Here is a 15,260-nt window from a genome sequence, read left to right as displayed (position 1 = left end):
CGGTAGTTCTTCTTCCTCTGTCCAGGTCTTATCTCATTCTCAGAAGCAGTGAAAACGAGGATGGTTTAAATGGACAGTCTACATACCAAAATCACTTCCTCTTAAAATCGATGTCAACTCCCCCCCTCCCCCAGATATTTACAAAAGGTTCATAAAGACAGTTGGAATTGCACTGACATTCCAACCCAGACTAAAGATATAAGATATGTGGGTAGGTATGTAGATATAAGATATGTGGGTAGGTATGTATTCTTCATACATGATAAAAGGTGGGTCTAGTGCTGACACTAGTGATGTCAGAGGAAAAAGGCTGTTTTTTTAGGAGGTTTTGCAGGATTATTCATGTGCTCTCGAACATGTATAATTGCAGGCCATATGATCCCACTAGCTAGACTCTCAAAAACTCCAATCCATGTCAGGTCTTATCTCCTATGAGAGATGTGCTCCCCTCTTCTGATGTCCCCCTCCTTTTTTTTCCCATCTTCTTCCTCTTCCTTTAATTGTTTGGAACACTTGGTTTCCTTTTGTTACCCTCACCTTTCTCGAGATTTGTCATGGATTCTTTGTTATGTATTATGACCCTGTTGAGCTGTATTTCGCTCATCTTTGTTCTGTACGTTATTTTTGAAAATATTAAATAAAAATATACTACAAAAAATATGAATGTACATATTAATAAAATAAATATATCAAAACTAGGGCATTCCTTAACACTCAAGGTAATATTGTGAGTCAGAAATGCTGTGAAACACCAAGCACCTACAATCTTTCAAAATCCATAATCCATATGAGAACCTGTATGAGGACAGCTTAATTGGCAGCCATTTCTTCTCTGAGAAAGAACATCAATCCTTAAATTTGTTAGCTAGCCTTGCATACATGTATGAAGTACTAATGGAAGCTGAAACATATTTTCCATTAAAGTGGACGCCAAAACATAAAAATAATGCTTTCTGCTTTTTTTTGTTACCGTTTTTTTAGTGATCTGACCCACTTCCTGCAAGTTTGACAGAAAAAAATTGCTGGGATATGGACTACTAAGATTGTTACATGATAACTTTTGCACTTGGGCTTTCTCACATGGACGAATGAGATGCCACTTGTAGATGCACTGTGGTACAAAATGAGTCTGTGGTACAAAACTGGTTCCTATTAGAAACAGAGAGTTGGGGTTTTAGGAATACATTCAGCTGGCCAGGTCTCCTGCAATAAATTAGATTTAAACAGTTGCAAAGAAATTATCAGTAGGCTGGTCACTCGAAATTATAACTCTGTTTTATTTCCAATCCACTACTACTGGCTTCTGGGTTTTAAAAATAAATAAAATAAACCGTACACTTTCAGAACGTGATGCTCCATTATTAGTGAGAATGTGCTATTTACAGATTGCATGGGGACTGATTTAATGTGCCTTCTGACTGTGACCGTGCAGGAGACAGCTGTAATCATTTGCTATGCCTCCTCCATCTTTCGTCTCTTCTGTTCTCCCAAATCAAAGTCAAGCCTGCTAATAATAAATGTTCTTCTTGATTTGAAATATCTGTACTGTAAAAGTGAGGGGTAACCTTTATACGACTTGAAGGACACCAAGTGCCATACGGTCCTTAGGGCTTTAAAAACTAATTATACAAGGAGATTCTGTCCATTATTCCCTTTCGCTGCCCTGCTGAGCTGAATGTGCTTAATATGCTAAAACTGTAGCTGCTTACCTTGTGTAGGTGATGGGTGCTGACCTGTTAAGGAACTCTAAAATCCCAACCATAACAGCTATGAGTGCTCTCAGAAATAGATCAAGAAACACAATATGTGGGACAGACAATGGACATTTCCACTTAGTTTTCATGTTTATAATTGATTCTAACTAAATATATTGTATATTGATTTTTTTCATCACGATATTTATACATTTCAAGATGTTTGTGCATTACTTTATAATAGAAAAATACATTATGCATCCAAAAGATGGACAACTCTGAGCACACTTTTAAAGAAGCCAATAACTTGGAACACAGGATGAGAAAAAATAAATTAAAAACATAACACACACATATATATATATATATCATTGGCTATTCCCATTTTCCGGCAGGGAGACAATGTATCTTTTGCTTGGTAACCCAGGCTTTGATTGTACAATTAGCTCAGTGATACTTTTTTTCTATTATTCTATCATTTAAAAATAAGTTGAAAAACCAAGTGTTGTAGCTACCTTAATGTGAGACAAGTATAACAATCCTTTTTCGGCCTAATGAACAGAGAATCCGTACCCAATTTTGAGTACGGATTATAGTGAGAAAGAATTTAGCCATGGCATGTAGAAATTCATGCTTGGTAATTGTATCATGAACTCTCCAGGCTTGCAGTGGCCTGTCTAGTGTTGTAAGACTGTTTAATAACAACCTCAACTCACAGTATACATACGTACCTCAATATGTTGCTATACTCAAAATGGCAAATAATTATCACGGTCACAGAACAGGACCAACACGATTCTGCCACCATCTGGGGTGTAAGGCATATGAATAGCTTACTAAAATAACCCTGCTTCAGTAATACCATTATTAAAAAGATACAATATAATTACCAATTATCTTAATATTAATTAGATAGAAGTCACAAAAACTGGCAGGCACTTACAGGGTTTCTAAATCAGGTGCAAAAGAACTTCACATTATTATTATAATTATAGGTGCCTCGATCACTATTAACAAACTACAGAGGCATATTTTTTTAACAAACAGAATAAGCAGTTTAGGGCAATCTTAACTCACCGTATAAAATCTTCCTCCTCTTCTCTTTTTGGACGTGACTGCTTAGGTTGGGTCATGTTGAGCCAGTTAGGAAGAGACTTTAAAAGTCTAGTGATGTCATCATCCTTTGCCCAAGAAGCACTAATCACAAGTTTCTCATCCAACTGAACAATGCTCCTAGAAGAAATAGTAGGTAGGATTGAGAATAAAATAGTCACCACAATTAGGGGAAATGCCAAATGATTACAGTAGCTGAAAAATAAGAACTAGCCAACTTATAGAATGAACTTGGAAACTCGGGAATATTCTGAGCGCTAACATAATACAGCAATAAGAATGCTAGGGTCAAATAGAATGCTAAGGTCACATCTTAACACCGCAAAGGCAGAAAAAATATATTATTTGTGACATGATACTTTCGTGAACACACAATACAAATTATAAAAAAAGTTGCATTCATTGAAGGTAATGGAAACTGCAAGTAAAATGTGGATTAATACGTGTATCATTTACAGATTGTGTTTTCAAACAAAGTATTAAAATTAAGGCTCGGGTTTAACTTAAATTTAATCATAGTAAAAATTTAAATTTTTTTTTTAACAATCAAAACAACTATTAAACTAATGAATGTTAAAATATTTTCACATACTACTTTTAAATATTGGTAAAACAATATCATGTTTAATCCATGATACAACCTTTCTTGATCTATATATGGTGCAGTGAACGTGATTGCCTCACAGTGGACACTAGGACAATAACAATCAATTCTTTCTACAAAATAATGCATTTCTTCTGGCATAGTCAAAAATGGGGCCATGCAATCATTCCATATGTCAAGTAGTGTAGCTCATATAATGATTTTTTAATTATGTCAATACTATGGGGGTATACAAATGCAACAGAAAAAAGTGGACTCTGCAACTGGTATGAACATACATAAAAAGAATATCCCCATGTAGTTTTTTTGTGCCACTATCTTTTTGTATGTAGAAACAAATATACAAATTTATATTTAAAAAGTTACTCCAACCAAAAAATAGTGTTTTCATAAAACACTGGCTTTGGTTAAAGTAAGCCTTTCTGAGGTTGTGGACTCTGCCAAATTGAGCTTTGTTCTGGGCTGGCTAATGACATCGTAGAATTGGACCTACGTTAGCTAAGGGGTTAAACTCTGACTGTGCACCGTTTCAAAGTCAAACGAGTAACTCTTCAATGTGACCTTATTTATATTAGATTCTACAAGCAATGTAATTAACTCTTTTTACACCCCTTTACAAAAAGAAGAAAACAAAAGTTCAATATCTGTCTTGCTTACTGACAGAATGCAGGCTAAGTCACCATGAAGAACAATCCTTTTTAACAGTGGGGACCTAGTGAGGTTACAAGCAGAGGCGTAACTAGAAAAAACGGGGTCCCAGTGCGAAATTTGTCCTGGGCCCCCCCCCCCATACGTCTACCCCCACCCCCACCATACATCTACACCCCGTCCCATATGCCCCTCCCCCACTCATGCAGACAGATACACATGCAGACACACACACACACACAGATACATATACACAGACATACAAACACACACACATTTTTGTTTTCTACCTTTTAGGTGCAGGAGGGTCACTTCCCTGGGGTTCAGTGGCTCAGGCTGATGGGAGTCAGAGTTCCCACTCAGACTCCCTCCTCTCCTTCCTCCTCCTGCATGGCTCTCTCTGATTGCTGGGAGGAAGTGACCGGGCTGTCACTTCCTCCCAGCTCAGTCTGACCTCATCACAGCGGGCCTCCCAGAAATATCTAGCATCTGGTGGCCCTAACAGGTTAGGTTCCTTCAGTGCGGCCCTGGCGGTTATTCCGTGCGGGCCGGGGCCGCGTTACATAGCTGGCGGCCGTGGCCCCTGGAGTAGCGGGGTCGGTTGTGGCTGCGACCCCAGTAGTTCCGCCACTGGTTACATGGGCTTAATTCAGCCTTTTTTCAGCAGCAATACTAAGATTTAGGAACATCCATGCAATTCTACTCTGTGTTATATCTGGCTCATATTAAGGACACTATTCATTCAAAGAACCTCATGACATTTTTTTGAAGAATTTAAATATGTATCTTCTAAGTCACACGTACATAGGCATTGTGCCCATATCTGCTGCAGCAGCCACTCTCTTATATTGGTCTACTGCACCGTGAGAATTTAGTAAGTAAAAAAGCCACTAGCAGTTAGAATATAAAAGCACATCTAAGTTTGGATGCTACATTGGTGTCTGAATTTCTCAAGAGATGTAGTGCCATAGAAAAGGACAGTTTTATTTTTATATGTAATCACCCACTTTGATAGTAATGCTTATTCTATAAGCCTTGACATCTTTACTGTACAACTGTGCAGCCATAATGCATCCATAAGGGTCACATTTACCGAGCTAAACGCACAAACACAAATTTATACAGACTCCCTCTGGGTTTCCTGCTGTTTAAAGTGTGTGGAAAGTAATTCTGTGAAGGTGAGTCTGATGGAATAGATTTGCTGCTACAGTCTTATAAAAACCTCCTTCTGTTCTATGTAACGACATCACAAATCACATAGGGTCATAAACTGCAGAGAAAAAGACATGATATAAGGAGTTAGCAGAAAAAAAAAAGACCTGAGAGGTTTGTCCAAAAGCCATTTGTAATCATTAAACACCTCAGTTAATAGACTTCAAGAGCAGCCAGGGTTTTATGTCACAACTTGGTGGAGAGAGCAATTAGCGACAAACACCAACAACAATGTCAGTCCTGCTGTAGAACATGCAAACATTATTTGGGTCAATGAGGCCAAGAGGAGAGAATGTAGCAGAGATCCTTCTTGGTTCTGACAGACTGTGCTGCTGCAGAAGAGGTGCAAGCACAAAGCACAGGGAAATATATGGCACTGCAGCTTCTTTTAATAGCGAAAATCCAATATAACTCTGCTACCCACCCAATCGGAAAAAAAAAAAAGATGCTTGTGGAATGAAGTTTAGCCAGAATAATTAGGTTGTTATTTCCAAAAGCTATTATCTGATAATTAGTTCGTAAAGCCGTGCATAGAAGACAGAGCCATCTGTGTGCAATTTTTTTTAGCTCTGTATAGAGGTGATGAACACTTAAAATCAGTACAGCTAGAGAGGTATCACCAGATGATAATCAGGAGAAACGCATAGTGTACAAAACTTCAAAATACATGTAATTTAACCTAGGTACAACCAAAACATGGCTGGTGCTTTAATTTGACCAATCAATGGCTCTATATTGGCTAGAGATACTATTAGCTAAGATTATCTTTTCTAATTGAATAGCGTTTTCCTGTAGATGGTCAATGGACTGCAATTCTACTACTGGTTAAGCTTCACTCTGTTAAAATAGTCCAACCCTTTTTGTTTTTGACATATTGGCTGGTGCACTACAGGTCACTGAATTACAATGAAATACGTAAGTCTTTATTTTCCGATTCTTAACACAATCTTTACTTTCTCCCATTTTTGTGTTGCTCCCAATTTTGCATTTTGCAAAAAGTTTAAAATGTTTGCAAATTATACTCGATCTAACTAGTGTTGTAAACTTGTGTTCATTTAACACTCTTGGTAGAAACAATTCCTATCTTGCAAAATAAATATGGACATTTTATGCCTTATTGATTAAAAGTAGAAAAAAAATAGTTATCACAAATAAAACCAGTTTTATACACCACACGTTGGTTTTAAACCAACATACTTCTCCAGAGTATCCACGTTTTAACAAGTTGTATTTCTGTTTTGTCAAAGGATCTATAAAATAACAACAATAAAGATGAACATGCGATCTGTATATATAAAAATTGGAACACACACAATATGGATGACACAAGTGTAGAGCCATCCCAGGCTCTATTTAAGGAGGGTTCGAAGGGTCCCTTTAATCTTATTTAACTGTGATACTTTCTCATTTAAAGACATATATGCAGGTACAGAACATATCAGCTAAATGTCATTGTGCACAGTCGTTGAAAGTTATGCTGTTTTGCTGTTTGGAGTCCTGGTAAGTGTGTGTTACTGACACCGATTTTTCTTTCAGATGAGAAAAAAAAAAGAAAAAACACCTTCCGCTCAATTTATTTTTAGTACAAAGCAGGTTCCACCACTATAAATATGTAATGCACTCAAATGTCTGCATAGGTCAGGAGAAATACATTTGTATCCTAAATGTTTTTCCAGGTAAAGTCATTTGAAACTATACATAAAAACCACATAGGTGTAAAAGTAAAATCAGTGGATCATTTTCTGGAAACGAAGATGGGATACTTCTGAATCACGAAAGCTATTAGAGGGTGGATTTCTGAAAAAATGAAGGTTGTGTTTTGCTTTGAGAAACAGAAAAAAGAACACTAAGCCATAGCACTGCCTAAATAATACTGACCCAATGGGGATTATGTACTGCACATTAACATATTCAATATGCACTCTCAAAAATAAAATACATGCATAGCCTGATGGACATATAAACAAATGAGTGTTAATGTGGAACATTGGAAGGACAAAGCAAGCGCCAGCATTGAATGACTGCATTTTCCACATGAGAGGATTATGGTGCATGAACTGACTATCATGTCAGCCTGGGTAAAGCCTGTACTCTGTATTTCTATTAACATTGCAGCTCTCAATGTAGTTTGTTAATCCAATAATGAAAGCTATCACCAATAATTTGATTTCTCATTTTACATTCACAAATGCACTAAACACAGCTAACATGTAATTTCATTCCAATCCTTTAGAGAATTAGAGGGTATTACAGATGAAAATCCCTTTCTATAATAACTACTGTGGTCTTTTAGCACCAAAAATTATTGGTCTGTGGTCGCATGTGTGTAATTGCTATTCCCCTTGCTTCTTTTCAGCATGTTGCCCTAATTAAGATTTCAAGCTCCCAAAAGGCACCATAAGGACTGAATCAATTTTAAAACTTCAAGTTTCTTCACAATTAAATGTATATAGAGACTAATAGAATATTCTAGGTAAAAAGATTTATGAGGGTAGTAATATAGTTTTAACCCCAGCAATCCAACATAGTGTGCACCTCAGAAAGTATGTAGAAATGAGCAGTGATCAATTCACCAAAAGGTGCTTCATTAACATAAAGTTAATTATGTGCTTAAAATGCTTTCTTAATTAATAGCCATGTCTACATGGATAAAAGAAAAATAAAGACTGGGAAGTTTCCTAGCTCGAAAAAGGGGTGGGAAGTCGCTAGGCATGAGAGGTGGAGAAGGAAAACATGAGGTACAGAGAAACAAAAAAAAAAAAAAGGAAAGAGGTGGGTAAAGGCCTGAGGACTTAAAATGGCATAAGATTTATAACAACAAACTGGAAGGGAAACATTTGGGAAGGAGTCACACAGGCAGTTCTCTCTTTACCTGTTGTATTGGCCTGTTTAAATTGTACTTTATTTTTCCCAATTGTACAGTGGTATGGAATATGTTGTCGCTTTACACATGCCAATAATACATTTTAAGCAACTTTTTTTTGTTTTTGTTTTTTGCTGTGGCTCCCTACAAGTAAAAGCTTGTTTAAGATATTCATGTATATAGAGGGAAACTTTTTTTAAAGGGATACTACGATTGTAATCAAAATGATTCAACCCCATTGAAAATCAGGTTTATTTGCAAAATTTACAGACTTTCAAATGTTTGCAGTAAACAAATCAAACAAAAGCAATTACAATAGCTCAATACAACGAATGCTTCGACTGGTTTTGCCAAATTTAGCTGAAAATGCAAATTGTAATGAATTTTCCAGACGCAAAAGTATTCAACCGCTTCATGGTAAGCATCTTTAGTACCTAGTAGAGCCACCTTTTGCTGTTATGACCTACTGCAATCATGATGCATAGCCACGGGCAGCGTTCCTGTGGAATCTTAGCCCATTGCTCATGAGCAATGGCCTCCAGTTCAGTAATATTCTTGGGTTTTGCTGCAACCCCCTTCTTCAAATTCCACCAGAGATTTTATATGGGATTCAAGTCAGGTGACTGATGTCCACTGTAGAATTTTCCAAGACTACTTCAGCAACCAAGTTGTCTTGTTAGAAGGTCCAATGATGCCCAAGCTTCAGCTTCCTCACGTTTTCTCCTAGGTAATCATGATACTTTAATACATTTATCTTGTCTTACACACGCTGCAGGTCTCCAGTGGCAGAGGATGGAGAACATCCCCAGAGTATCATTGAGCCACCACCATGCTTTACTGCATATGCTTCAATCTTCTTCCTTCACACATACCGACGATCAATTGGACCAAAAATGTCCAGTTTTGTTTAATTGCTCCACATAACAGAATCCCAAAACTTCTGTGGCTTATTTATAAGATTTTGAGCATATTGGAGCCAACTTTTCTTGTACTTTTGGGTCAGTAGTGTTGTACGTCTTTGAGTTCTTACATGGAAACCTTCTGTTTTTAGTATGAACTATGCTACCAACGGTGTCTCTAGGAACATTTAATGCCCCTGCTATCTTTTTGTAACCTGTTCCTTGTTTGTGAAGGGTGATGATCTCTTTTCTTAACTTTGTGGGCCATTCCTTTGACTTACCCATATTTCTAACATGCTGTCAAACATGACACTTAACAAACCTCTAGCCAGTTCAGGTATTTCAAGTGTTCCAGCTCAAGCACACCTGGTGCAACTAATGAAGCTCTTGCTTAGTTGCATCAGTCGTGCTTGAGACAACACCTGTTTTGCATATTTATACTGTTGTGTGATGGATTCTATTCAGGGGGTTGACTCATTTTGAGATTGGAGAAGTCATTATAAGTTGCATTTTCAGTTGAATTTGGGGAAACCGCTTGAAACATTTATTGTGTTGAGCCATTTTAATTGCTATTGATTGATTTGTTCATTGCAAACAGCTGAAAGTCTTTAACTTTTGACAATAAATCTGATTTTAACAGTTGCATAATTGTGAGTACAACTGTAAAACCTGATAAGGTCAGCTGAACCAGAATGGCAATGAAATGAGGGACAAAAAGCACCTAGATCTTGAGAGTACTTATCAAGGTAGTGTAGCTCTCCTAAAAACTGCCACAACAGGGGCTAACACTTGGTGAACTCACAGTGCAATGAATTCTCAGTTGCTTCATAACCCATGCATGATATATTCACTTGGGATGAAACGTCTTTAATTTGCTCACATCCATCCACCATTCAGCACTTCATATAACTTGAAAGCTACTTTTGGATTACCCAGGTGGTGATGAAAATACCCTGCTCTGTTTAATAACATGAGAATGACAGAGAAGAATTAAATACCTGAATGCTACATTGCAAGTGTCCTTGTACTCCTGAAGTTTCACGCATACCATATTTAGGAACTGGTCTGAGTATGCACTAAGGTCCCGCATCAGATTCATCAAGTCTTGCATGCTCTTCTCCACAATGACTGTGCTCTGTAATTGAAAGCACAGAAGAGATTATAAACACACTCACATTCTATTTTAATAAAAAATCAGGTGCAGTGTGTTAGAAATGTAATTGTACATTCTCTATAGTATGCTGCAAACATTAATCAGTAATTAAGAAATGTGGAGCATTTAAAGAAAGCTATGGGGTCTGCTTATAATTAGGGTAAAGAATATACTAAAGGATTGGGTTGTTCAAAAAGAGCTGCAGTTACATAAGCAGGTTAAAATAAAATTCTTTGAATTATTGTTCACAAAAAATAACTATACTGTTAAAATTTGTGATCTATACAAATGCATGCAGTATTGTAGACATCAACCAATTTATTTGGTAAACACATTAAAAAAAAAACAAACAACATTACATACAACACATAAAAAAACAAAAAAACTTTTGAACTCAGACCGTTTTAAGAGTAATGGAAACCAGCTGGTTCTAGAGTTTTTATGTTGATAGTCTCAATACTTAGAACTGTGTGCTTATCTCCATCTGTGTATTTTCCTTCTATACAGGTGTAGTTGCAAATTATCTGTATAGACAGTTCGGAGGTCCTCGCTTGGTGATCTTAAATATTGCACTGGTTGAAGGTCCATTTGTGTCAAGTTTATCTGCATTATACAGTGCCCTGTACTAATATTATCACTCTTGGTAAATGTGAGAACATTAGGCTATGAAAAATGTACTTTATTGTTGAACCTTTTGATCTTTTGTTCAAAAATACTCTGCTCTCATTTGCAGACACAACAAAGGTTTATTGCCCTAGAAAATTGTAAGTATATTTCTATGCTAATATTTATGTGATTATTATGATTACATATCTAGGTCCTGCCTAACAAATCGAGCAGTCCCCCTCCAGCCAATCTGAGTCATGTGATCGTGGTTTCACAGAGATCACATGACTGGATTGGCAGCAATGTGACAGCCTGGGTTGTCAGCGTCTCAATGCACTGTGAAGAAGATGGTTCGAGTGAACTTGGTCTCCAAAGATCACAGTTAAAGAATTGCAGTAGTTCCTTGCGTCTTGTAGTCAGAAAAATTCTACAACTACAAACAAAAATCCCCTATCCCACCACAAGTTGTTTGTAAGAGTTTCAAGAAAAAAGCCTCTACTCTCATTTAAAAACAAACTCAAGCATCTTCAGTTTGCCAGACACTAACGCAACTTGAAATGGGATCGGGTACTATGGTCAGATGAAACCAAAATAGAGCTTTTGGGCAATAAACACCAGATTAGCACACACAGAGAGGAAACCATATGGAAACGTACCTCATGCCCTTGGTTAAATATGGTTGTGGCACTATAATGTTTTGGGGCAGGGCATTTTAGGATACATGGCCTCATGGACTCAATAAAATATCAACAGATATTAAATTAACACCTGACTGCCTCTGCCAGGAAGCTTAAAATTGGCCTTAGTTGGCTCTTCCAGCAGGACAATGAGCCAAAATAAACATCAAAATCAATCAAACATTGTTTACTAACCACAAATGTAAGGTCCTGTCATGGCCATTCCAGCCCCCTGATTTGAACCCCATAGAAAACCTGTGGGGTGAACTTAAAAAGAGAGTCCACTAGTGTTGACCTCAAAATTTCAAGTATCTGGATTTGAAGGATTCTATATGGAGGAATGGCCTTAGATCCCTTACCATGCATTCTACCACCTCATCAGGCATAGGAGAAGACTCATAGCTATTATGTTGGCAAAGGGAGGTAGCACAAAGTATTGGACTAAAAAGATGCCAATAATTGTGCCACACATATACTTGTTAAAGATTCTCATTTTTTGGATAAACCTGTATTGTATTTGCAATTGTTTCATATCCATGATGAGATGAACAAAAGATCAAAAGGTTAAACAGAAAAGTCAAATTTTCACAGGCTTCTTTGCACATATGTACCAGGGGTAATGTTTTAAGTGGAGGGCACTGTAGCTGCCTGTCCTGGCTTTTGGACTTTGAACTAGAATTCACCCTTTTGTTAGAATGGATTCAGCACTGTCCTTTTTTAATGTTGCTCTTAGGGTCTAGAGCAGGCTTTCTCAAACTCCAGCCCTCCAGATGTTGCTGAACTACAACTCCCATGATTCTATCAATGAACTAGATAGGCTGAGAATCATGGAAGTTGTAGTTCAGCAACATATGGAGGGCCGGAGTTTGGGGAAGCCTGGTCTAGAGAAAATTCAAAACCCTTGAACGCTGTCTTGATGGACTTTGTATTTCATGTGCATATAACCTACTGGAGGACATGCGCAAACACTAAACACTGAACTGTAGTAATTTGAAAGCTAAATTGCAAAACGCAGACAAAAAGTGCTGATCTGGAAAACTTCTCTACTTTTGCAGCTTAACTATTTTCACTACATTATGGTTTAGTGAGTAAACTCTGCAGTAACTGGAAATATTCAATGTACTCCTGAGTTCCCACAATGATCAAAACAACAGATTAGATTTGTACCCATACATCCCTCTTAAGTTTCAATACTTAAGCAAGAGTATGTGAAAAGAAGTTAGGGTTGCCACCTTTCTTGGAAAAAAAATCACCCAGTGTCCCCATGTAACCCAGTCCCCTAGTCTCTCAGTGTCCCCATTTCCCCCAGGTCTACCAGTGTCCCCTATGTATCACAGTGTCTCAGTGCCCCATGTCTCACAATGTCCCCCCGTGTCTCCATGTCGCCCAATGTCCCCTAGTGTCTCAGTGTCACCTAGTTTCTGGGTCTCCATGTTTCCCAATGCTCCCTAGTGTCTGTATCCCCATGTCACTAGGATACTAGGGGACATAGAGACACTGTGAGACATGGGAACACTGAGACACTAGGGAACACTGGGAGACATGGGGACACTGCAACATTAGAGACACAGAGACAGGAGGGCACTGAAAGACAAGGGGAGACAGAGGCATGAGGACAAAGGCACTGGGAGACATGGGGGCACTGAGGCATTTGGGGACACTGGCTGGGGGACATGGGGACACAGATACTTGGGGACACTGGGAGACATGGGGACACAGACACAAAGGACACAGACACTGGGAGACTAGGGGACACTGGGAGACATGGGGACATAGCAAGACAGGGGGACACAGACACTAGGGGATACTGTGAAACTTGGAGGCAAAGAGAGGGACACAGGGAGTCATGGGGACACAGACACTAGGGACACTGACTAGGAGACATGGGGACACTGAGACATTGGGAAACGGAGACACTGGGAGACATGGAGACATTGTGTCCCTAGTGTCTCAGTGTCCCATGTCTCCCAGTGTCTCAGTTTCCCAATGTCTCAGTGTCTCCCAGCATCCCCAAGTTTCCCAGTGTTCACATTTCTCACAGTGTCTCCATGTCTCACAGTGGTACCCTAGTATCTTAGTGTCCCCAAGTCTCCCCAAGTCTCCGAGTGTCACCTAAAGTCTCAGTGTCCCCAGGTCTCCATGTCTCCCCCCCATCCATCACTTACCTAAACTGTAGGCTGTCTCTGCAGGCTTGGAGCTGCTATCTGGACTCTTTCTGCTGAGTAGCTGCTCCCCTGCAGATCAGTGACTAGAGAGTGGCAGGGATATGCTGTAACTTCCTATCCCTTCCTCTCTCCACACACAGTGACCTCTACTGGCCGGTGCTGGAATTGCAGAGTAATCTCTAATTATACAGTGAAAAATACCTGCATTTGTATTGCCGGTATTACTGCAATACCGGCACGACCAGGTAGCCTCAAAAATACTGCTCAGATGGCAACCCTAAGAGTAGTGTGTGATTTATTAATTTTTTAAATCATTGGGCCTATTCCATGGGCATGGGCCTGGAGCTACAGCTTCTTCAGCCCCTATGTTAATCCGGCCCTGGCGTAAGTATCTCAGTCAAGGAACACAATAGAATGGCAATAAAATATATTTTCTTTCCTTAGAAAAAAATATTCTCACAAAAAAAAGCTATGGTTAGTTAATACAATGTTAAACAAAAATCTGCACACGAGTCAAGCCATTAGACTTGCTTTTCCCACAGAAATCTCACAATAACAATGAAACCGCTGTCCATGAGTGGTTTACTGACTTTGCATCTGTTCCTACGTTGTGTTTCAAAGCTGTTGTATACAACAAACGCAGACTCAAAGGAATCCATGTTTCAAATGGAATGAGACAAAAATGTGATTCTTTGTTAAACTAATTTGCATATGCGTACCCTGATTCCTTTGCGGTAGTAACATCACTGCAAATGTGAGATTTCTGTGGGAAAAGCAAGTCGAATGGCTTGACTGGTGTGCAGATTTTTGTTTAGCATTGTATTAACTATCCACAGACTTCAGGTGGAAGGGGTTTTCAATCTAATTTTTTCCCCACCATAACCTTTTTGGTTTTTGCTTCTTAAAAACTAAACAAAACAAACTTTAAACAATAGGAAATGTAATCAAACTAAATAAATCTGAACTATCAAAACAATGCTGTCTATATGAATATTGAGTTGTTTAGGAATGCTAGGGTCATTACATCAAAGGAGGATACCTAAAACATAACCTTTCTTTTCCCTTGTATTCATTAAAATATATATTTGTTTGTAACAGGACAGTGAAAGACAGTCTAACTGAGAGCTAAACAGATCATCTGACATCGGTCCTATAGTAGAACAAAACATGTCAGGTTGTCTGCTTAGCCATCATTTGGACACAGATCTCTGTATCACACTGTCAAACTGCACTGATGATAAAAAGAAAGGTTATGTGATTGTGCATATCTGCTCAGCAGGTAAAAGAACTAACCACTACGCACTAGTTAAAGATAGCCATTACACATTAGCAGCTTAATAAGTAGGCCCAATAGTTGCTTTAAGTAATGGCATCTTTTAAGCCTACAATGTACACTTTTTCATATTTCTTTAATGCGTGTTTCAACTGTAACACTATTACCAAGACAAATAGCTTCAATCTGATGACAAAAACAAAGTTATTCCTATCGAATACAGTTTCATAATGAGTTGTAATCTCATCTCACTATGAGCACGAACATTAGTGGACAATTCTGAGTCTCGGAAGAAGTGCCAATAGCACAAAATACATTAGACAGTGATTACAGTTTCCATACTATGTTGTTTT

At 38.3% G+C, this 15,260-nt stretch overlaps 1 protein-coding gene across 1 annotated transcript in view; it reads right to left on the bottom strand.

The window, feature by feature from the left end:
* The window catches only part of EXOC4 (exocyst complex component 4), a 448,906-nt gene that overhangs the window by 108,584 nt on the left and 325,062 nt on the right, over positions 1–15,260 (bottom strand). The window contains exons 12-13 of the mRNA XM_063448300.1: positions 10,032–10,168; positions 2,772–2,927 (exon numbers count right to left, since the gene is read on the bottom strand). Of these exons, the coding sequence (XP_063304370.1) occupies positions 2,772–2,927; positions 10,032–10,168 (293 nt within the window). The remainder of the gene's footprint in view (positions 1–2,771; positions 2,928–10,031; positions 10,169–15,260) is intronic.

Source organism: Pelobates fuscus, chromosome 3, assembly GCF_036172605.1.
Source record: "Pelobates fuscus isolate aPelFus1 chromosome 3, aPelFus1.pri, whole genome shotgun sequence".
Taxonomy (NCBI): domain Eukaryota; kingdom Metazoa; phylum Chordata; class Amphibia; order Anura; family Pelobatidae; genus Pelobates; species Pelobates fuscus.
Note: the sequence above shows the minus strand (reverse complement) of the source record. Positions and strands in the feature narration are given on the sequence as shown.